We start from the raw sequence: 24,936 nt of genomic DNA, 5'->3' as shown, positions 1-24,936 counted from the left end.
TGCATATCTAAATTCCCAGATCCCTGCTTGCTTCTCTGAGATATGGTGCTGGCAGCCTACAGCAGTGTGAAGACTACAGTGACATCACTGACATCTCTCTGTCCTTCCTGTAGGCTGCCAGCGGCAGCCTTCCTATTCTCTGAGCATGTGTGTAACTTGATCCTGTCTCCTGTTCTGAGCTACACATACCCACCAGCCAATCAGAAGCGGATCTGGCAGAGGGGAGGGAGGGAATGAAACACATGTGCAGTATGAAGCAAGGAGGGAAAGGAAGGGAGAATACCTTTTTAGAGATGGCTGTGTGATGTGAAGTAAAAAAATGTGAAGTAAGTGTGACTGAGTAAATATTTGATTAGGTGAGCCAAAAGTGTGGCGTTTTTACTAAACAATAGGAGGACTATTGGGCAGTATGCTTTTTAAATTTTGACTTGCATTCTCCTTTAAGTGTATACTTTATTCTACTCTTTGCTTTTGCTTATATCTGGAGCACTCCAAAGCTATCGTAATTACAAAAATGATGCCCATTATTCTGCATTGTGCAGCAGTCTTTTTATTTTTATATAAACTTAATACACATTTAAATAATATTTATAGAAGAAGGTGTATTCCTAAATTCCCAAGTGTCTTTGGGCACAGGCTCACAACCAGAATATATTAATCAAAATGGAACCTTACATAATAGTGTGTAATAAGCAGCACTGTTGCCTTCATTAACCACATTCTGTGCAAGAATTATACACAATTTAATGGAAGGGAACTTATTCTCCTAGTCTTAACCATCTATACATTAATTGAACCACAGAATTTAAAAATGTTTATTTTAGTTCCATTCTTGGATGTGAAAACCAGTGCCCATGTCAATGCATCTGTAAGAAGAATACAACAAACACATGTTGTCCATCAAATCTATAAACTTCTGTGACTCAAGTCTTCTGTGACAGAATTGGCACATGGTCTGTTGTGCATAGATACAGAGCACTGTTTTGCCTATTCAGAATGCCATAGAGAAGTTGAAAATGAATGACAACATTTCTGGAAAGCGACCTGGGGTCCTTTCTGAAGAAAACTCTATATTCTCCTCTGTGAACCTTTGTACACTGCTGTGACCATTCATTTCCACCATGGATTCCCCTCCCAACCTTTTATCCATAACTCCATGCAGAATGAAATGCTATTCCGTAACCATCTGTAGCAGCTCAATTCACAAGGATACCTGCTGTTGCTTTGTCCCAGAACCTGTTTCGTTCTAAGGCCCTTTTTAATTTACAATAACAAAAATTGCGGTGTAGTTTCATTAGAAAAAAATGCAGTGTTTCAGATCCTTTTTCGTAGTAACAATAGTTAACCTTGTAATTGCTTTGTAATGTTTTACCAAAGGAGGTTATTAAGTAGCAGAACATGGATACACTTAATAGAAGTTTACCGGCTGCACAGATACCTGTGGTGACTGCTTTAACTGAAGAGGTTTCTGTGGCTTATCATTATTTGCTCTTGTTGTACATATGGTTCCACATGAGGCCCACAATAAAGTCATGAACAGTCACACCTCCTCATTGTGGTCCCTCCTTAAACCTTGCAAACGAGCAGATCTTATTATGTATGGCCAGCTTTACACACCTTTTATACTGTATATACTGTATACTTGCTGTTTGGTCCTGGGGTTTGTTTTTGTTTACAAGTACAGGTATGGGACATGTTATTTAGAATGCTGAGGATCCGGGGGGTTTTCACAATAAGGCGTCATTCCGTAATTTGGATCTCCATATCTACAAAAACAATTTAAACCCAATAGGATTTTTTGCCACCAATAAGGTTTAATTATATCTTAGTTGGGATCAAGTCCAAGGTAATGTTTTATTATTATAGAGGAAATCATTTTTATAAAACTGAATTATTATGATTAAAATAGACTCAATGGGAAATAAGCATCCTGTAATTTGGAACTTTCTGAATAATGGATCCTATACCTTTACAAGTAAGGTAATGCATGTACTAACTGCACATGGGTCTAATGATAGCATTTAAAACTGGTAGTTATATGGATCATATTGGAGATAAAATATGACTTCCTGTTACAGAAAGAATAAATTGCTGTTCACTTACAGAAAAAAATGCAAAAATACCAAATATTTATCACTCTGCAGTAAAGATGTTGCATAATAGGAATAAAGGATGCTATATTTGCCTTGGTTAATATCAGCTTTGCTTATACATTTGATTTTATGAGAATGCTGGGGCCTCTGCATTTAATCTTAAAACTTCTTTTTGCAAAGCAAAAGACAGATGGTTGTTTCTTGAGAGATTATTTTGGAATTTATATGTACCATCAGATCACTCTGTTTTTAACAAGAACATGTTGCCCATGTGTTTCACCCAAGTGTAAGTGCAGCATCCTGATATTGTTGCAGAAATGAGGCAACTTGTTACTGCTTTCTGCTTTTGCCCTCCTCCCATTTGTGAAGCAATTAGCCATGTTCACAGGTGCTGACCCTTGCTGCTAACCTTTTTAACTGTTCTCTGCTTGAGTGAAGATTATCAGGCCATGTCCTCGCAGCTAAGCTTTCCTGCTTCATACCCCAGGTGTGGTTAGGGGGTGTTTTCTTCCTATCGGCTTCCCACAGAGGGAATGTATTGTAAATATTGAATTTGATATGCTTTATCCAGCTCTTTAACATTCACTCAGTTAAAAATACAGTGCTGGTAGAAGGTTTAGAACACATTTTAGCATATTAAACTTCATCATAGTGCAGGCAGCTTGATTATGGTTTCGGAATTTCTGATTTTTCCTGACGCCACTCTGTTTTACAGAGTTCTGTCTTTGAGGCACAAATATTGATTTGATCTTTAGCCAAAAAGTTATGTCTTGGGATCCTCCGACCACAATATCTATTCCTGTGTTGCACCGGTTTCATACCAAAGCTATTTGGCAAACTCAAAATGTTCTTTCACATGGGTTTTTATGAGAAATACCTGCTGTCTGCCACTTCCCTGTTCAGGACAGTGTTATGCAGAGCTTATGATATGGTTGACCCATGCCTACACTTAAGTATGATAGTGTCTTTAATGGTGACTTTTTTTATCAGCAGAGCCTGGGAATTGTGTTAAAATAGAAGCACAAATGTTGCAAAATACAGGGAATTTGCCAAAAATACTGAAGCTTGGTTATTATTATTAACATTTATTTAATATATTCCGCAGCTCTGTACAATAAGTGGGTTTCATACATTGGACATACAGAGTAACATATAAAGCAATCAATAACCGATACAAGAGGTAAAGAGAGTCCTGCCCAAAAGAGCTTACAATCTTGATAGTTAATCCGTCAACAGGAGAATTATCCTAAACATAAAGCCAAAATAAAACTCAAGAACAAAATAAAAATATAACATTGGCCCGCTCAAAGTCCTGATCTTAACTGATTAGAGAATCTTTGGTACTGTTTAAAAAAAAATGCACCTAGCCTCAGGAGCAACTCTGCCCGGAATAATGGTTTAAAATCACAACAATGTACATGGCTTGTACATAACTCAAGAGCTGATTTGCTGGGAAAAGTAGCTCTTACTGAATGTTTATCCAAGCAGTATATTTAATTTGTATTGAAGTTTTTTCTTTTCTTTTTACCTGTTGTGTGTTACATATACATACAGTATAGTCAGATTCATAATATGTAGTGTAAAGTAATCTTGCAAACACTAGAGACTTCATCCATTTAAAGTAGTACCAAAGCTTAAAGCAGATAATACCTAGAAATGCTTATTTACTAAAGCTACTGTACAAGCCCAGAGGTTCAGCCACCCTATAACAGTAATGTTTCATTTATACCTTCATCCAATTCCAGGAATTTTTGTGTGAGTTCTGTCTCCTCATGTGTATTTAGATAAAGTAAAGGGTTCTGCTTGTTTACTATAAAGCACATCAGTGACTGGCTCTGGCATTATTAGGGACAGGCTTTGGATGTAAAACACTGTTCTAGATTATAGATGAACAGTAGACTTGACAGTCCTGCACCCATTTTGTGTAAAGAAATGTTTCTCAGCCCTGCTTTTCTTTTGGGAGTGACAACCAGCTGTGCAAGAACTATGCAGGAGAATGGATAGATGCTCTTCTTGCTTGAGTTCTCCCAGTCATTTTCTCCCTTTCTGCTAGGCTTTTGATTATAGTGTCTGTTCTTACCAAATGTCAAGATCAATTTGCAGCCTGGTTTAACTTAAGGTTTGCAATCTGCCAGCAGCGATTGTCTTATCACACAATACTGTATGTTCCTGTAACTTCAGAAGCTTTGAGAAGGATCATGAGTGGGGCAACATCTAATGACTTTATTAGTGTTGAGTTTCATAACGGCTCAGTAATTGTTCATATCTTTTTGTTAACTGGTCATAATTACTGCACAATATTATCCAAAGCTGTGCATGTGAATCCAGTCCTAGTAACACAAAAAAGCAAAATACTTAAGGAAGAAGAAGTGAAAGTTTAAAAAAAAAAAATGCTTAACAATCTTAAAGGTGTAAGCGCTTGGGGTTTAACAGTTTAAAATACCTTTCTTTATCCTGTGATTAAACAGGTAAACTAACCTTCTTAGGAAACACTTGATAGGATGATAACGCGTGACCGACTTAAGGAGTCCTTAAAGGATCAGTTTTCTTTTAATAATAAGTTTACAGCAGTTTCCAATTCCGCTAGTAAATGAGTTAAATAGGCAGCAGGAAGATTTTCTTTTCACAAGGTGATAATCCCATTTTTGAATGGCAGTGGTACAGTAAAAAAAAAAAAAGAAGATGCCAGTTATGATTCTGTGAATACCAGAATCGTGCCCCTTTCTCACATTAACAACTAGTAACCTGTGATAAAGGGACAAGCTTCTTGGAACTTTGCTCTTTTAGTAGTTAAATTGATAGGTAATTTGATTTTCCAAATGGTAGGTTTTAGCACTTCTAATGAGTTTTTCCTTTTGGATTAAGTTTGATTATTTGGTCATAAAGTAGCATTAAAAAAAGCTACTTTATGTTATGTGTCTTTGACCTTGGTTACTAATATAATGTTTCATGCCTCCAAAGGCTACAGTGTTTTAAATTGACTTATCAAAAGAAAACTGAAATCCATTACACTACACTCCAGTTTAAAGATAGCATTAATCTTACAATGACAGCACTGAGGATTTTTGAAATAAAATACATTTTTATTTACAAGTTTAACAAAAAATGTAACTACATAAATTTGAAAATAGTACTAAATATTTTTCCCACCAAAACAATGCTACATAGCTAGCCTTCATTATCAGGCACACATACAAACATTACAAACATATAAATTGATGATAGCGTCATTACAATATGAAATTTATTATCAGAGGCAACACTTTCGTCAGTGTGTTTTCTAATTGAATTGGCAATGCATTGTACGTCATATTCTGACTGCAACATAGCCTGTGCCATCTTTGGAATGGGCATGAACTTTCTGTGATCTGCACTGGGTTCCTATGCAGGTCATAATCTGCACTCCTGACATATAGATCATTGTCTCATAAGCCTGGCCTCTTAAGCCTCTGAAATGCTTTTCTTGTTATTTACTGACCATTACACCTCATAAGTATGGTCAGGAGATTTCCTGATTATGTTTTTAGGATTTGCAGTTACATGTTTAATTGCCTGTGACCCTGGAAGGTATGTTAGTCTCTCTGAGAAAGAAACAGTCAATTTTTTTGTATGTTTTAAAACTGGGATGCATACTTAATAAAAATAACCAACCAAATACCAAACGTAATAATAATCATATAACAAAGGTCCAACAAATAAGACCTTGCAGTCTGGAGGTAGTCATTAAAAATGATATTTTTTTTTTTTTTTAGCTTAGATGAGATAAAACTAGACCAAAGGAAATTAAGTCCACCGGCAAGTAAACCACCAGTCGTAGATAATTTGTTGCTGCTGATTGTTTTGCTTTGATGCCTTATGGTTTAAAAAAATGCCAAATAGATTTTTTAATGAAGTCGTCATATTTTATCTCATTTATGTTAAGTAGGTACACAGTACTTCATTTAAGCAATTTCATATTTATCCAAACTAAAGCTCATACATCATCAGGCATTATGTGTATATATATATATATATATATACACATACATACAGGGGTTTAAGTGGGTCCGGTGCTGCCCTAGGCACCATTCCTCAGCCCGTCCCCTACCCTGATGAGACGGCCCTGCACATGTGCTAAATTGAATATCTAAATTAAAATATGCATGCTTCTCTGTAGATACAGTGCTGCTCTTGTTGCTTTACTAGGGAAAGGTGGAGTATCAATTGATTACTTTCAGGCAGTGAGCAGCACAAATGTAAAAGCCAGTTATCCTCAGGACTAATGCTATTGTTATTGAAGAGCACTTAAATATCCTCTCCTAGCTAAGGACCATTTGACACATGTTCTGTTAAAGTGTTCTAGTTTGTAAAGCTGCAAACTCCTTAAGGGCTCTTGTGGATTCAGTTGCTCCATCTTTTTGAGAGCACTCAGCGTTTGGAGTAGAGGCAAGCTGCCTTTTTTCAGTGCCTCTTCAAGAAATCCAGCTTTTTAATATTTCTTGTGTGAGAGCTTTCTTTGGTTCATTCTTTTTGACCTTCACACCCTGCAGTAATTTATTAAGCATCCGTCAGTTGATCCTCCTCGCCACTCGTCCCACAAGCAGATCAGCAAGCGATTAGGGAAATTTCTGCACTTGACATCAGCCAGATGTAGGAAATTAATTTTGTTTTATGCTGCTTCAAGATTTTTGTACTGTGCGAATGCCTAGAAATGGGAAAGCAAGCAAAAAAATTAACCCAGCTGGATTCCATGAACAAAGAAGTGGAGTTGTGGGCACTGTTGCAAAATAATCGTTATTAAGGAGAAAATCTGCTGCTGAAAGATTTTAAGTTTAAGCCTATCACTTGTGAAAAATATATGATGTTTAGTTAACAGGCATGCCCTAAATATCCAGGGCTTTGTTAACCAATCTTCTGTCATTTTCATCCAGTGTGCAGCATGATAGCAATGCTTTTGGGGTACTAGAATGTCATACAGGTTGGCCCAATTTTAATGCACAGCAGTTATCCTGAATCTATGTTCTCTCAACAATTAGCAATACCCACAGTTTGTTGTGCTCCATAAATATAAAGATAACAAACCAACCACCCATCGAAATGGAGTCCCTTCCTTGGTTGGCCACGTTTCCATATTCATAGCTATGCTGAAATCTATAACATAATTTCTTTTCGCTTGCTCAGTTACGCTTTCAGTTACAGAAGCCACTGAGCCTTTTATAGTTTAATGAGCAGGACACTGTTTTCTAACACAAGGGTTTGCATATCCACTTAGCATTGGGTTTTGCAACATTTGTGCAACTGTTAATTAAAGAAAATGAGAGGGAAACTGGAAACTCTTTGTAGAAATGCCTGCCATGTTGCTTTATCTGACTAAATATTTGTATAATTGAGAAAGAAGCAAGAATGGCAGGGTGCTGCCTGCCCTCTGTTTGTTACAATTCACCTCCCTCTGTACTTAGGAGGAGACCTGTTAATCCAGGTTCTCAGCATTCAATGGAGAGCGTTTCCACACCCTGACATCTGGCTCTTTTGATGCACTCCATAGGCAGCTGTGTCAGCTACTGCACTTTGAACTACTCCATGCCTCTTATAAACTCCATTTCCAATTCGAAGTAAATGATGGGCTGTGAGGCTTAAAAAACCCTTTGGTTTCCACAGTACCACGTGACTCTGAAATTTTGTTACAGCAAGAGTGCAATTAGACTGTAAGCTTTTCAGTGCAGTGATCATCAGCTCCGTATTTTTGGCGACTTTTTCGTACTTTGCAAAAAAATTTGTGTGACAAAATTGTATAGTCGCGCCGAGTACGAAAGTTTCGGATTCATTCAAGCTTTGGTATCGTGACTTTCCTTGGGCCAGGTTGGAGCAGTGCCATTGATTCCTATAGGAGGCTTCCAAAATCATGCACAGAAGGATCAAAGTCGGAAAGGTTTTCCTGCATTTTATGATCGTTCGGATACGAAAATTTTGTGACTTTCTGATCGCCAATATGATATTATCGTGACAAATACGATTTTTTCGTAAGCATATTCGTGATATTTGCAATCTTAAGAAATTATCGTATCCAATCCAAATTTATCCCATTCAGGATTCGAACTCGCGTTTTCATGAATGTGCCCCTTAGTGTATTCTAAACTATGTAAAAACTATTGGACTTGGACTTTTAAAATAGCCATCATGAGAAACCTATGTATATCGTTGAGCCCTGAATTACAGTGTGAATTATGTCTTTTAAGGGGGCTCCTTAAGGTATATCATAGCTGCTTAATAGAGATGTAAATTGAGATGTTATGTTATAAAATTAAAACATATTTGTTCGTTGATTTTTAATTAATACACAATTTCTATGTTGCTCCATTTAAATATAAGATTTTATTTAAAAATGATCATGGTTGAAAAGAATCTTGCAAGTTTGCTGTGGAACACTGGAAAGTTGTTTTACTTGTTAAACTAATAAAATGAATGAAACCTCAGGTGTAAAGGTAGTTTACTTGTTTACATGATGATTTTCCCAATATTAAAATCTAATCATTTTAGGTTAATAGAGTTATACATTGCAATATTATTTTGTGTTTATCATAAATTAATCAAATCATCCGCACCCACTCTACCTACACCTTTATTCTCTAACATTTAGAAAAACACTCAATTTAAATTATGTTTCATGAAAATAATTAAGTATTAATAGACCTCTTTCAGTGGCGAGTTCCCAGAAATTTCCACTGTTTTGCCTTTTCTGACCCATGTTATTAAAACTCTATTATTTTTACAGACTTTATTAAATTGGATCTTATTAAAGCATCCCGTATTTGCATTTGGTCTTTCATAATTCATTATTATTATGACATTTACTTTTACCATCAGATCTGAAAACATATCATAAGCTACCCTTTTCTCTTGAAAGAAATGCTAATTTCAGACAGTCCTCTAATGGAACAGAAAAGCTTTATCAGTTTTTTCATTTATTCTTGATCGTGGTAAGAATACTAATGCCGGACTTTTATATGCTAATATCTGAGTGCCTTTTTTGTTTAAATCTAGATATTAATGTTGTTTTCTATTTTATAAATGTAAAATTAAAATGAATCAAGCTAAGTGGAATTAAACATATTCTCTGTAACTTAACCAATACATTTGGCAGTTTTTGTGGCATTCACTTTCTGGAGTTTTAATACAGATTAAAGGGTTTACAATCAATGCAGGTTTGCACTCTGCACCCTTGTGTTGCTTGTGCCTCTTTGCCGTTGCAAGGCCCAGAGTGCAGTGTTCTGTGTTTAACCTGCACCCTTTAGTGTGACATTTACATTTAGGCAAAGTTCTTTTACTTTGTACCAGATGTACAAAGAGTTGCAACAGCATTGAGAGAAAAGAAGAGGCAGAATGTATTATGGTCAATATGGTATTGTTTTTTTTTGCCTTGCAGATGTATTGGGTTTTTTTTCTAGCCCTCATTTGTAAAAGAGCCCCAAAGCCTTGCAAAGTCAACCTTTGATATGTTATACATTTTTGTGTAGCTAAAGTTTGTGGTTCTGTGTCATCATTTATTACTTTGACCTTTGAAGTGAACTGTTGAGCTGAACGTCCACTATTGGAAGTCTTAAACTGGCTAAAGTTGCTAATACCTCAGAAACAACTAAAATTGTAAATTGGATTTAGGTCCCCTTTAAGGCAGGGCTTCTCAAAAGACTTGTCAGAGAGAAGACACTAATGCTAAATTCCACCAAAACCACATTTCCCAACAGCTTGGTATTTGCAATACTTGTGGAAATTTTAGATGGTTTAATAGTAATAAAATAATATTAGTTTCATCATCTTTGCTAATTCCTCTTTTCTTGAAATCACTCCTCAATCTCCAATCCCCTTTTCAGTTCACATTGCCTACCACTTTTATAGCTGACCACAAAATTGTAGGAAACAGCATATTTACAACACATTAGACTTGTGAGTGGCAATTACTTTCATTAAAATAGAAGAGACATAATTAATATAATAAAGTATATATAATACCTAAAATGTAATTATTTAGACACACAGTAGTACAGGTATAGGACCCATTATCCAGAATGCACGGGACCAAGGGTATTCCGGATAAGGGGTCTTTCCGTAATTTGGATCTCAATACCTTAAGTCTACTAAAAAATCAATAAAACATTAATTAAACCCAATAGGATTGTTTTGCATCCAATAAGGATTAATTATATCTTAGTTGGAATCAATTACAAGGTTCTGTTTTTTTTCTACATAGAAAAAGGAAATCAGTTTTAAAATTCTGAATTATTTGATTAAAATGGAGTCTATGGGAGACGGGCATTCCGTAATTCGGAGCTTTCTGGATAACGGGTTTCCGGATAAGGGGTCCGATACCTGTACTGTATTCACATTTCTTTCTGTGTTGAATATTTCTCATTATTTTTGTCCCAATACAGATTTCTTACACTCTGCACCCGACATTTTGGAAGTGTGGTAGCACAGACTGTCCGTACACAGAAAACTGATCAGTTTCCACTTTTCCTCATTATCATGGGAAAACGCTCATCTAACGAAGTACTCAATGTCATTCAAGGTATATTAGTATAGATATACTAAAATGTGTAATAAAGCAGAGAGACACCATATTAGGCTAACAAAACCAGCAGATGTGTGCAAGTAATTTAAAGTATTAAACTTATTATTCAGATAAGTTGTTATTATTACATTGTGTTGTGTAAAAGGGATGTTAGATTGTAAGGTCTACTGGGGTAGGGACTAGTAAATATTGAACAATCTCTGTCAAATGCTGTGTCTACTATATAATTAAAGTACAATATATGTACTTAATATAATGTAGCCGCAGTCTATTTTTTCAGGCAGGACTCAAGTTCCCACAATGCCTTGCCTGTTCTGTGGTTGATATACCTGTGAAGAAGTAGAATCACAGAAAGGTGCAAGGAATCTGAGTGTGGAGTAGTGTTGACTGCTGCTATATTGTTTCAGTGCTAAATAATGAGCAGTGGAGGAAATAGCTAGGGAATACATGTTTTTAGTAGTCAACATTTATAAACAACTTAAAATTGTTGAATATTTTAATTCATGTGTATTAATTTTTCTTTCATTAGGGATTTTTATAACATACATATCCAGACAAGTTACTTAATATGTAAGAGTATCAGGTTATTAACCAGCCTTGAATTGAAGAGGCCAAAAACAGTGATCCAACTATACATTCACATAAACAAAGGAACTCGCACAACAACAGAGGCAAGCACTCCAGTCAATGTTCCTCTTCTTTTTAATAGTTACATATTGCTTGAAGTGCTGAAATGAGCAACATTTCAGGGTGCAATGATCATATAATAGATGCAAAGTTTGCTACTGGTCTAATCACCTAGCAACCATTCAGAAGGGAGCATCTACTGGGGAATAGTGTGTTCAAAATAGAAATAATTGGGTGGGGCAATATTTTGTCCAATATATATTCTTCATTATCACACATTTTGTTGCCCATGTTTAAAAGAAATGCATGTCAAAAATGAAAATGGATCTTATGGCTTACAAAATCTCCTTAGAATGGTTAAATATAACATTTCTCATAATGTTTTACTCTTCCTAAAGCCTCACTTGCTATTAATTCCTTGCTGATTTTTTCTGCTCTGCACTTTTCTTGTTGCCAGGGAATACATCAGTGGATGAACTAATGATGAGACTGATCTCGGCAATGGAAATATTCACTGCACAACAGCAGGAAGACATAAAGGATGAAGTAAGTTGCACCTGTGCTCTCTCTTAGGAGGCTGTAGTACAGTGGAAATCTCAACATCTGGTTGCTCAGAGAAGGACAACTAAGCTAATGAAGGGAAGATCTCAGTTCTGAAGATAGGCTTAAGGGGAAATATTATCAGTGTTAGCAATATATACAGCAACCATATAATAAACTCTCTTTCTAGATGACATGAGGACCACCAGTTTAGAATAAAGGAGGTACTTATTTAATTTCTGCATATGAAAGAGCCTTTTGTAGAAGCAGAACATTTGTGCTGGCACATACCTTGAATTTCTATCTCTAGAAATTGTTTTCAGTCGTAAGGGTAAAAATATGGAGACACTGAATTTCACTTTAATACATTTCATGCACTGATAGAGGCTTTTTTAAGCTCTATCTTCTCATCATGCTTATATATGGTGAAAATTCTCTGTTAATGGTTACATATATATTTGAAAACTTGCCAGAATTGTTGCAGGGTACACAGTTTTACAGTAATTGGAGAAGATCGAGAGGGGAATGTTTATCTGTTGCTCATTCAATAAATGACAATGATGTTTGGAATGTGTAAAGGGTTGGAATGTGTAATATAAGTTGCTTTGCCCTTCCCACTGATCATTGTCATGCTGCTTATCTGCACATTAGCCGTCTTTTTCTTAAGGCATTGTTCAGCCATGCACATACATGTATGTTCTTAAATTTCATAAGCAGAGTTCATCAACCTATTGATAGCAGCACTGTTTCCAGTTCAGCGGATGTCTGCCATGTTATACTTTTGTGTTTTAAAATTACTTTAACAGTTAAAAAATATTATTCTTGAACACAAACTGATAACATCTAAATAGGATTAAAAGGTGGACAGTTTTGTGTTATGGAATGCAACACAACCACCAAATTGCCTGAAGGGCCTACAATATTGTCAGCTGCTTTTATTTATCTCTCACATAAAGAATACATTTAAAATATACATTAGATAAACCTAAGCTAGTTGTTGTAGTGTTTACTAAATCCCTAAAAGATTTCATGATAATACACGTAATCAGGGGCTTTTTAAACATATCTCAGCCTCCCACCTGTCACTGGTGGCAAAATGTATGGTTGGGCAGTTCCCATTATGTGATTTTCTGAAGGTTTTAAACTTTAACCTCCTCTATAGGATCACATAGTCCCTCTGTGCTTTAAATTTGATAACTACATGTTAAATGCTCCCTCTATTCCAGCTCCCCACCGTATTTCATTAGCTAACTACCAATATTAGCAATGTGTTTACAAGCTGTATGATACTGTGATGATGCTATAAAGCAGTTTACAAGACAAAAAAGATTTGTTTTTAATTCTTTGTGAAAAACCCATGAGAAAAATCAATATTTTCCTTTTGTTGCTTGTTGTTGGAACTCGTGTATCTCTTTATTCATAGTCATCCCATTGTACCTATAAGCCTGCTCTCTTGAAGATCAAAATGTATCCAAATGCAGTGTCTTTTCATGTCAGACAATAGCAAACAGGATACAGTTTTCCTATAAATTACATACATTCAAAGAAAACCACAAGACGATCAACAAAATTGCTTTGTTTAAGAAAGCACTGTATCTAGTTTTGGCAGAGCTTGTTAAATATTTTTTGTTTGTTAACGAGAAGAGTTTGTATCCTGTAATAATAAAGGTACAGTATTTTACAATAGCTTGTTGTAATAATAGGAAATCCAGGGTATACAGAACTAGTAGGTAGACTAGATATTGGGGAATTTTGTAAGCATTGATGTTCTTTGGACCAATGAGACCCTTTTTGTCATGAGTTTTTCTTTGTACATCTACATTATGTGCTACACAACTCTATGTGGCCTGCTTTACTGCAGAGAAATAACTTTTAGAACATAGTATATTTAAATCTAAAGTGGTGAGTACAAATGTCCATTCTGCTGTTTGTCTCAGAGAGTATTAGAGACAGCCCTGTAGTATGTTCTCTTTAAAGTGGTGTGACAGTTCTCTTGTTTAATTTAACATGCAATACATACATTTAAATCACTAAACCCCACATGAAAATCAGATGTAATTTTTTTTTAGCAATTTCATTTTAGATGGAATATAATGTACTGTTGCTCTGTATTGGTAAAAGCTGTGTGTTTGCTTCAGAAAGACTACTAGATTATATAAATAAGCTTCTGTGTAGCCAAGGAGGCAGTAATTAAAGCTACTATCGTAATGTTTCTGAAGCAAACATAATATTTTAATTGCTTTGATTTTCATTTTTTGGTGTTACTGTTTTTTTTTGTTTTTTTTTTTTTTTAAAACAAAACCCATTTTATCTCTAATCTCATATGCCCCTGATAAGAAAGAAGCACAGCCATAACAAAGACCTTCCTGCATGTGAAGGTTTGGTTGAGATCCATACTTTTGACAGACACATAGTCACATTTAAACCAAAGAAAACACAGTGAGTTCAACCCATAAATTCCAGCTCGACACACATAAAATTTGCCCGAGGAAGCAATCTAAAAGGATTGCAGTAACGTTTAGTGACAAGCTTGCCACAGGTGGAGATGCCACAAGTTAGATGAACCTGTCCAAGAAGCTGTATGTGTTTTATTTTTATGAAAATGATTGCACAAGATATGAATATTGTACAACTTCTGTACACACACAATCCTAAGTAGCCACATGTGATATGTAACATTATCCTTAACTCGTCAATTGTTTTACAGATTAAACTAACCATGTCAGAGCAGCTTTTTATTTGTAACGCTCCACTGGCATGCATTCTTTAATCACACTCAGGCTGTAAACTGATCAATTACTTTTGTAGTAAAATATGTGTAGCTAGCTATTTGTGGTTTCTTGTGATATGTAGCCTGTTTATGCTTCTGATGCATGTTGGAAACAGGGCAGGCTAAGCAACAGAATACTTCTCTTACAGAATTTATTTATTGTGATTACTGAACATTTTGGTCCTCATCTACTAACAGAGGTGCCAATCTTCTAACTTCTTTGCATATTGTCATGCATTCAAATAGGTAGAAACTTCAGTATTAATAGCTTTAGCGGAAGCATACTCCATAGCCATTTATCAAATTACACCTCAAGTGGCCATCAGTAAGAAATGTTGATAAACTGTTACTGTCAAGTTATTTTTTTTTAGACTCAGCAATTTAAATCCTAGTGACATAGTAAGACTTGCTGGATGCAAGTTAAATTCTTTGTATATCCTATAAGAGGATTCCTGGTAAAGTAACCCAGTTTTACTCTCAAAATGTACATTATCCTGGAATATCCTTTAGACAAAAGCATGTGTTATTCTGGACAATTGCTCCGCTCTACTCTGTGAAGCTACACTAAAGGTGGCCACACACGTGGCGATTTGCGATCACACGAAAGATCGTTCAATCAGCCACTAACCGTTCAGGGCTGAAACGGCAGATAAGGAGGTAGAAGCAATAGGATTTCTACCTCCTTCTACCGATTCAGCCCTGAAGGCAGATTTTGCTCAGGCGCCTTCCTTGGCGCCCGATCAAAATCTTTTAACCTGGCCGATCGGCAAGTCGACCGATATCAGCAGCCTCCTGCGATATCGGTCGACTTGCCATACACACACCGAGGTTTCGTATGATATTATCGGTGCGTGTATGGCCAGCTTAAGACACTTCTGGCTTAAAATGCTTTTCATAAAGGAAACCTGCAAAGGATTTGGCATGCTATATAATTCCTTTTCTTATGGCCAGATTTACTAAAATTAGGGTAGGACATGCGTGGCAAATGCCTGGTCCTTTCTAGAGTGTAAGCTGTGAGAGGCCGCACAGCAGTAGAATTCACCTTGGTCGGGATTTGTCTGTCTCCAGGCTTCAACTAAGTTGCAGCTTTCTGACCAGTCTTTGGTTGGAAGCCTGCTGTAGTGAGTCCTTATTCTGGTATCTAGTTGAGGGGTTAGAACTGCATTGAAGTCCCCCAGCAGTAGGGCTGGTCCCAGAGCTAGTTTAGCAATGGCAGTCAGTATTTGTGACAGGATGGTGGCTTCCTCCACCAAGAGGGGAATATATAGATAGATAGATAGATAGATAGACAGACAGACAGACAGATAAAGGGAATATATAGAGATTTATACAGGTGTGTGTGTGTGTATATATATATATATATATATAATATATATATATGAGAGAGAGAGAGGCAATGTGAATAGGCTGCCGCCACCGGTTAAGGCATGTATGATTATATAGGGGCTAAAATCGCTACTCCCCTGGAATAGGTGGTGTGAAACCTGTGTTTCTCCTGTAATAGGAAAAGGTCAGCTTTATGTCTTGTTTATGAATAAATTGAAAGATTAGAGCTCTCTTTAATTTGGAGCCTAGACTCCTGACGTTCCAGCTAATGAGTTTTTATTCTGTCATCTGATGTAGTATGTGACATATTGATATGAATTAAGGAGCTGTCCTAGTGCTGCCAGGGATTTATCTCCCTTCCTTCCAGAGAGTGGGTTGAGGGTTGAGAAAAGAGTTGTGGAAACAGTTGTGAAAAGGAAATAACGAGGCTACAGTGCAAAGCCTTTAGGGAAAGGTACAGTAGCAAGGTATAGCAAGTCCCCGTGTCCCCACCCTCCACTCTCCACCCTTCTCCAAGAGATGAACCTTATTCCCTAAACTAACTAATGATAAGAGAGGCACACCAGCTAACTAGATTCGCTAACAGTCCGCATGTTCCTCCTCCTTGGTTGTTTGTAATGGCCTATGCATTAAGATTTAAGGCACTTGTGAAGAAGCCAAAATTGATGCGATGGACGCTTGTCTAGCCAGGACACCTCCTCTGCAGGGTCGGTTAAGAAACGAGTAGTTTGGCCATTTGGCTGCAGTTTTATGGGGTAGATTATACTGTATTGGATGCCTTTTTTGCGAAGTCTCCAGCGGACATCAAGGAAGGTGCGCTGTTTCCTTAGTGTAGTTTTGCTGTGAAGTCTGGATAAACCTGGAGAGTGGCATTTTGATATTTTACATCCCCTTTGTGTCTGGCAGCTAGAAGAATGGCATCTTGGTACCTGTAATGTCATTTAATTCATTCCTATGGAATTTTTAGAAGCAAATTTATGAATGGGTGAACTCTCTATTTGATAAATACGATTCTAAAAATTCTAAATGAATGACTAGACCATGGGTGAAGTTTTATGTATTAAACTCTAAACTCACATTTTTATAAGTCTGCCCCTTAGCATGCATATTATTTTTTGACAAAAACAAACATTTTTTAAATACTTTTATGGCAAGGTCTCTGTCACGCAGCATAAAGTTACACAAGGCAACTGTCCGATGGCATAACAAAGGACCCTGCATTCATGGGGGGGAAGATGAGTGCAGAATCTGGATGGTACTAAAAGGTTGAATGAATGTTTTTTATTTGGCTGTATTGTTAAAATCATATTTGAATATTGGAAATCGTTTTTATTGTGCTAATTGTAGAGCAAATCTAGAAAATATTTCAGTGATCAAAATCAAAGCTGTTCCCTTTTTAGCATAGTTTAACATGAATTGTGATGACTTCTTCTTCAATAGCACTTGCAATATCACAGATCAAGGCTTTAATAAACACAGATTTAACCTGTTGCTTCATGTACCATCCCCAAGCAGCTGATTGTGTGGGTTTGCTTGACCTTGCCTCTTTGCAACAGATGACCTTTACCATTGGATTGGTGTTTCAATATATTGAAGGCCTTACTGGCATCCAGCGGGTTAAACACTTATAAATGAAATATTCCCGCCTAGAGCAGGAACCAGAACATTGATTCCCTTCGTTCTTCCTTTACTGTAAGCAGAAAGTACTTATTGCATTTTACACTAAATGCCAGACAGGTGGAAAAGGTTCTGAGAACATCTTAACAGCCAGAAGGTCACAGACTCAAATCCCAGGGAGCCCGCTAAGCCTTTCATCCAGCAGAGGTAAATAAAAAGTGGAGCAGTAATAATGGAAGAGATGTATTCATTACTGTGTAAAGCACTGTGTGATCTAAGGATAAAAAGAGCTGTATAAGTGAAGATATTATTTTTATTGCCATTATTATTCTAACTGTGCCATTTGTAAAAAAAAAATACCTTGTATTGCAGCACATCTTTGACACTGTAAAAAAGATCAGCTGAGAAGAGCTCTGCCGCATTGGTTTATGTTGTACACGTGCTCTGTTTCTGTCCCAATACACAAACGGGATTTTCTTTGATATCAAACTAACAGCACGTTTGTGTCTGTGTAGCAAAACACACATGCATACATTTTACTGTCAGTGAAACAGTGTAGATTATAGATGATGAATAGGAAATTAAACAAGAAACAAGCACCCAGAAAGTTCAGATGAACCGATCAGATGTGGCTTACTCTGGGTGTCAGGTCTTTACTCCTTAGTTTAAGCACAAATGGATAACATCTAGGAGGAAGCACATAGATACAGTGCAGTATTGTTTTAAATAATGCAAATTGGGTACCACACTTCCTTTAGGTAGTGCTTAGGTTAGAGAGAACCACAGAAGGTGTAGTGTGTGTAAGTTATAGTTATTAAAGTTATTCAGTTCCTGTGTTATACACAGTGATTTTGTCCCCCAATCAGGTGGGTACTCGCGAAAACACAATCGTATTGGTAGTTTGGCATAAGAATAGTGTTCTTAATTGCCCAAAGGTAGTGTAGATATAACTATCTCTTAAAAAAGATGACATGCGAAAGTGAAAATAAAATATATAATGTAATAACAATTTTTTTCCAGTCAAAACATTCAGTGTAAAAATATTAACCAGTTCATTGTGTTAGCCCTCTTTACCTCTTGTATCAGTTATTGGTTGGCTTTGAATGTAAATCTGTATATTCTGCACATATCCCAATTTATTGTACAGCACTGTGAAATATATGGTGGATTATTAATAAGTGTTAATCATAATAACTGGGACAGACACCTCTGATGCATTAGGGCAAGTGATCTCACAGAACAGTCTGTTACAATGGATCAGCTAGACCACATTTCTCTCCCACTGTACTGCAACGCCTTGTAATAGACAAAAATAGTCAAAATTCTCTCTCTAATTTCCTTATTACCCCTTCTTTTGTACCTGCCAGTATCTCACCCAGATTTGCCTCCTCTCTATGAGCTATATCTCACCTGTTTTTCACTGAGCCATTCTCTTCTTTTTCACCCATTCTACATTTGCCATCCATACAAATACACAGCTTACTCCTGGAGCAGATAATCACTCAGCAAACTGATGCTAAAAAAAGATAGTAAAGCAGACATGTCCCCTAGGTTGAAGGGGGACATTAACATTGAAGATTAACACAAATGTTCTCTCTCCTGGCAGCCCCAAGCATCAGTACTGATTTTCTCACCCAGCAGCCCCTATTTATAGATTATCTTCACAAATTCTTTTCAGTGGCCCCATGTAGTGGACCTGCACAGCTTCTTCATAACGTGATAAAGTCATGTGACTTGGCAGCAGAATTGTGTTAAACAGAAGAATAAAATTCTATCAGAGAATCTAATTTCTTCCACATCGTTCCTAGGTTGACTTAGCAACATTGCTTTTTAACAAAAATCCGAATATTAAATATGCACACATCCAATATTGTGGTGGTATGAGTGGCTCTGCATATTTTAAAGGTTTTTAAACTTTAAACATTTTTTTTTTAAATTCATATAGTTTACATATAGTAAACTGGCTTTAAGCTACTTCCAGAATATCCCTGCATGTGCTTACCACTAGTAAGAGCAAGAAGAAATGGGTTACAGTGCAGGGAAATAACTACAAATGCTTGCATAGCACCTTCATTCATTTGTTGCACACATAGGAATAACGATAGAAGGTATCAGATTAATTGTAAAGCAGGAGACAGCAGAGCTGGATATTTTTAGTTTGTATTTAGTAAGGGCAATTCACAGTTTTTTTTTTCTCCTATTCCTATTGGGGGTGCAATTTGTCAGGTTATTAGTCATTTGCTAAAATGAATCAGATTAGGCTTGCTTTTTGTTTTAGGGCTCTGGTACACGGGGAGATTAGTCGCCCGCGGCAAAACTCCCTGCTCGCGGACGACTAATCTCCCCGAGTTGCCTTCCCTCTGCCATCCCACCGGCGAACATGTAAGTCGCCGGCGGGATGGCAGACGCGGCGGCGCGATTTCGCGCAAATCGCCGAAAAAGACTCGCGAGGCTTTTTCGGCGATTTCCCGAAATCGCCTCGCCGCGTCTGCCATCCCGCCGGCGACTTACATGTTCGCCGGTGGGATGGCAGAGGGAAGGCAACTCGGGGAGATTAGTCGCCCGCGAGCAGGGAGTTTTGCCGCGGGCGACTAATCTCCCCGTGTACCAGAGCCCTTAGGAGTTTTGACTTCTGTGGTATTCTCTCTGATACTGCAAATTTACTCCTTTTAAAGTCAGTGTAAATTGTTAGAAATGTTTGCATGGGAGATTATATTGCAATTCTTGCCTGAAAACCTACATGTGTATTAATACTTTAGTTGCCCCCAGTAATCGGTCATCAGCACAGATTTTTTTCCAAACAGCCCCTATTAATAGATCATGAACAATAATTTTCTTTCCATCATTAATTTCTCTCGCCAAAGCCCTATAGGATGGGTCAGCAAAAATACCATCAGCATTCAGTACAAATGTTCTCCCTCTGCAGTCCCTAGTAAAGAATTGTGTGGCAGTTTTTTATACGACTTTCCCTGACTTTGGTGGGAGGCAGTTTGTGGCTTTTTGTATGCCACATTTTCAGCTAGGGGGAAAATACAGAGTTCAAGCGACTGCTAAGTGATGTGTGCTAGATAAAGCTTAGCCATAGTTCAGACATTTGTTTCTGTCTATTGGTTTTGGATTTTTGTGCTATTTTTAGAAGACTGCAAACACTGAGCTCATTAAACAAAACCTGAACTCTGGAACATAACTGAAACCCATCTGAGAATATACAGTGTATATCTCTTGCTCTGTTGCAATCATTAATCTTCCCCCTTCTCAAATGAATTCCAGGAGTTTGGAGCTGGGCCCTGCAGTGAGAGCCAGAAAGCAGTTCCGCTGTCATGCGGGGGAACCATAGATTCCACATTTAATTAAAAGGAAAATCCACAGGACCTTTGTTACTGTTAGCTCCTAGTGAGGATTGTGCTGGGGTGAACAGTGGGACATTATCAGGCTTTAACAACTTTACCACTATGTACAGACCAAATGCCAGTGGTGGAGACCAAAACGCCAGTGGAGATGTCACAATAGAAAATAATATCTGTAAAAAAAGTGTCATTATTGGCACTCTCATACACGGCACTAGCTGCTGTGTCTCAATTACAGCTGACAAACTGATTTCAGATTGGGTTAAATCTACTACACAAGGGCTGAGTGCCTTAATTCTGAGTACAGCTATACCTGTAATATGCACTGCTCTCTTGTCTGCTTTGTAAGGTTTCAGAAGCAGGACTTTTCCTAGCATTTCTATTTATTATGTCTTACATGCAAAAGAGTGTTGGCATTTGTATCAGAAGCACTGCGCCTGGGTACCGTCCACATATTGCATTTACTTACTATATAGCACCAGAGGGTTTGCAAGGCATACACACAAAAAGGGGAATAGTAAAGTAGGTTAGTAAAAACATAAGTAGTGAAAATACTTAGGTGCTAGGAGTTTTAATACACAGTTTTGATGAGGTCACTGCTTTGAAAAGCTTACAGTCTATTAAATTATAGATGGTAACATGCCCATGTATTGAAGCAAATCCAAGATTACACCTGAGAGTATAAATGTCCTTCTATACATAGGCATTATTGTGTCTTAATACGGTACTAACATTAATTGTCATAATCCTTTAATAAAAATCTTCCTGAAATTACCTTGGTACTGATGATTATGTATAATAAAAATAATAATGTAATATAATGCACATTTCTAATAAACCATAGTAACCAAGCAGCAGGTAGCATTTATTGGTCTTTTGTTTGAAAGCAAACACTTAATTTGCTGTTAGGGATAGTGATATCTAAATATTAACGTTTCAGTGGTTATTTTATTACATCCGATAGTTTTATGGCATGTATTGTTTTTATTGTCTACTACCAGTTAACCTCGATTAATTCAGGCTACCCCCTCACCAATGGCTTATCATAAAGGAGGATTAACACGCAGTTAGATAAAATTTTGGCTAGAACAGCAGAGTTTTAGTGCAAGGCAGAATTGTATCTGTTCATCTTATATTATTCACATTGCGCGAATGGCAAAGAAACATTTGATGATGTGTAGCATTTGATGGATTGTGTTTTTTCCTGATATTTCCTGACCCCCTTTTTTTTTTTTGCTTTATTTAAGGATGAACGGGAAGCACGAGAGAATGTGAAGCGAGAGCAGGATGAAGCTTATCGTTTGTCTTTAGAAGCCGACAGAGCAAAAGTGTGTTCTTTTTAGCACCTTGTCCACATTTCTTCTCATACAAATACTGAACCTTCATAGTGACAGTTACTTACCTGAAACTAGCCTGTATCATTTAAGTAATCCACCTGTTCTCATTTCTTTCTCCTAACTTAGCTACTTCTGTTGGCTTTAAAACTTTGTGCACCTTTAGGTTTATAGTTTCTTAACAGTAAATTCAGTGCAGCTTTCAGTCCCTAAATACATTATTGTATATCAGGGCTGTCCAGCTTGAGGCCCGCGGGCTGGATGAGGCCCTCCAAAGGATTTTATGGCCCCCAGACTGCTCAAAGGCTCCATGGGCTTCACCAAATGACATCATTTTAATTTAATCTGGCCCTCCAGCATGCTATATGCTATATAATTGGCCCACTACATGTAATAAGTTAGACAACACTGTCCTATATAGTTTTTGTCAAAGTATATAATGTTCCTCTGGGCAAGACAGGAAGATCTCTGTCAGGGGCTCAGACTGCTGCTAAGGGGGAAGGACATTTCAATTAATGGTCCGGGTTTGTGTTTATCAGGCACATTGTAGAAAATGACTGCAGCCAAGCAGATGCATGGGACCCCAAAATTTCAGAAGGCATCCCTGTTTTTCCTTAATGGGTTATGCTATAAAGGTAATAGTGGATATTTACAGTATACTCCCATGTGCTGAGCAGGTGATCATGAAGAATTGATGTTTTAATTTATCTTTGATAATCTTAAGTTTACCGTCTGTTACCATAATGCCACTTGTGGCTATTGGCGCTAGAAGCATGTGACGGGCACAAAGTACCTTTCGTAGGGAACTGCATAACTTTTCTTGATTTTCTTTCTACTACTTACCAAAAGTTCTTTCATAGGCATTTGAAAATTGGTCTTTTTCTTTCTAGGGGTTTGTAGATCTTTATGACTGGGATAACCTGCACATTTTCTTTATTAAATGCTTATTTTTTCAACTCATGTGCACATGCTTGAAAATGTAATCATATTGCCGCTTTCTTCATAGAGAGAAGCCCAAGAAAGAGAAATTGCTGAACAATTCCGTTTGGAACAAATCCGGAAAGAACAGGAGGAGGAGAGAGAGGTAATCTTCTTTTATTTGCTTATTTTAAAATACAAATACATCTGTGTAGGATGTTATGATAAGTAACCGAGGTTTGCTGCTCTTGCCTCTTATACTTTTCTGTCTATATTGTGAGATATATGCCTGGGTTTTCTTTCCCTTATGCAGTACTTCAGTTTAACATTCTTCTCTTTAGATAAAAATACATCTTTGTTGTTTTTTTAGAACTCCCTGATGGTATTTCCCTAAATCATGCCATAATCTGGTCCTGCACCACACCAGAGGGTAATAAATAGAAAAGGCTATGCTATGTATCACTCGTTGCCCGGATTCTAGTTATTCTATGCTTTTGTCGCAAATCGCTGCTCAATCCTAAACCCACTCTGGCCTGGGCTAGCTCCATTTACTGTTTGGGCTAATACTTTAAGGCCCTATTTATTTCATGTATCCGTATGAAACCTGTATGTTCAGTGTATTTACTGTACAGCATTGCGGTACAGCACTTTATAAATATGTGATAATAATAATCCTAATTCAATAAATAATTTCAAAGCTTTACCATAAATGTAATTCTCTAGGGCCTTATGGCAGACTGTAGACCCTAATTGCCAAAGCCATTGATTGTGGAGAAATGTATAATATGAATATGTATCAAGGTGTTAAGCAGATACATATACTTTTATCATCTGTTCATTATGCATGGGGTTGTTTCTTGTGCTTAAAATTAGGTTGGTGCCCTTAAAAAAACCAAAGTTAAAGCAACTGTAGCACAGGAGCTACTGGGATCATTAGTAAAATGTCATTGTGAATCCTGACTTGTATAAACTTGGCTTATTGTGCACATGCAGCTCTGAAACTGCTCAGCCTATCTCCGTTGTATACATGTATTTTCCTCTCGTTCTCTTTGGAGCTAAAGCAATAGTTCCCAGTAAAACAAACAGGTATTCTCCATAGCTGTGCTTGTTCTGTTTCCCTGCCTTTTTATTATCTTGCCCAGAACACAATGGCTGTTTAGAAACTATGTTTTCCTACATAAAAGACAGAACTAGGCTACGTTACAGAGTGCAGCCGGACTTGTGTTCTTTTTAATACAGTGTGCAGCAATGAGAATAATAAAGAGATATTTGCTTTGCACGACAAAGAGATTTTTAACAATGCTGTTTATTAAAGAATGCTCCACTTGAAGTTCAGGGATTACCCATAACCTATTGTTGTAGATTTGTGTTTGCTTACATAGAGGGGTTTTTGTTCACTCCATATATTTGAAATGTGGCTATTGATCTATTCACAGAAAAGCCACCTCTTCCCTTTTTGTCAGCCAGAGTCGGTTGTTCAGATGCTGAAGTTAAAGCACTGCGCATCTTCTAATTGTTTTTCTAGTTGGTCCTTTACCTTGTATAGTTATTGTGAGTCTCAATCCTGTGACAGTGCCTTTGGGAGCTGGTTACATGGGGGAAATAAAGATGGTACATACAAAGGAAAGGGATGAGCTCTAATGAGCTACTGTTTATCCTTCTACAATATAATTGAGCAAGTGCAGTAAATAAAGTAGCATCTGTTATTGCAGCTGACAGGAAAATGTCAAAACAAGTATACAGAGACAGGTGCTTCAATAAACAGTAAACTGAAGTAAAACATAAAGCCAAAGTAAAAATAGGTTGTAGCACGAACATC

General features: G+C 37.1%; 1 protein-coding gene across 2 annotated transcripts in view; it reads left to right on the top strand.

The window, feature by feature from the left end:
* Positions 1-24,936, top strand: part of faf1 (Fas (TNFRSF6) associated factor 1) — a 120,612-nt gene that overhangs the window by 81,440 nt on the left and 14,236 nt on the right. For both annotated transcript variants that reach the window (XM_031900950.1, XM_002931419.5), the window contains exons 14-17: positions 10,499-10,635; positions 11,723-11,811; positions 22,113-22,193; positions 23,206-23,283. In XM_031900950.1, coding sequence (XP_031756810.1) covers positions 10,499-10,635; positions 11,723-11,811; positions 22,113-22,193; positions 23,206-23,283 — 385 coding nt within the window. The remainder of the gene's footprint in view (positions 1-10,498; positions 10,636-11,722; positions 11,812-22,112; positions 22,194-23,205; positions 23,284-24,936) is intronic.

The sequence above is a fragment of the Xenopus tropicalis genome, chromosome 4 (assembly GCF_000004195.4).
Source record: "Xenopus tropicalis strain Nigerian chromosome 4, UCB_Xtro_10.0, whole genome shotgun sequence".
NCBI classification, from domain to species: domain Eukaryota; kingdom Metazoa; phylum Chordata; class Amphibia; order Anura; family Pipidae; genus Xenopus; species Xenopus tropicalis.
The sequence above is the reverse complement of the archived record's forward strand: the minus strand, read 5'-3'. Positions and strand labels throughout refer to the sequence as shown.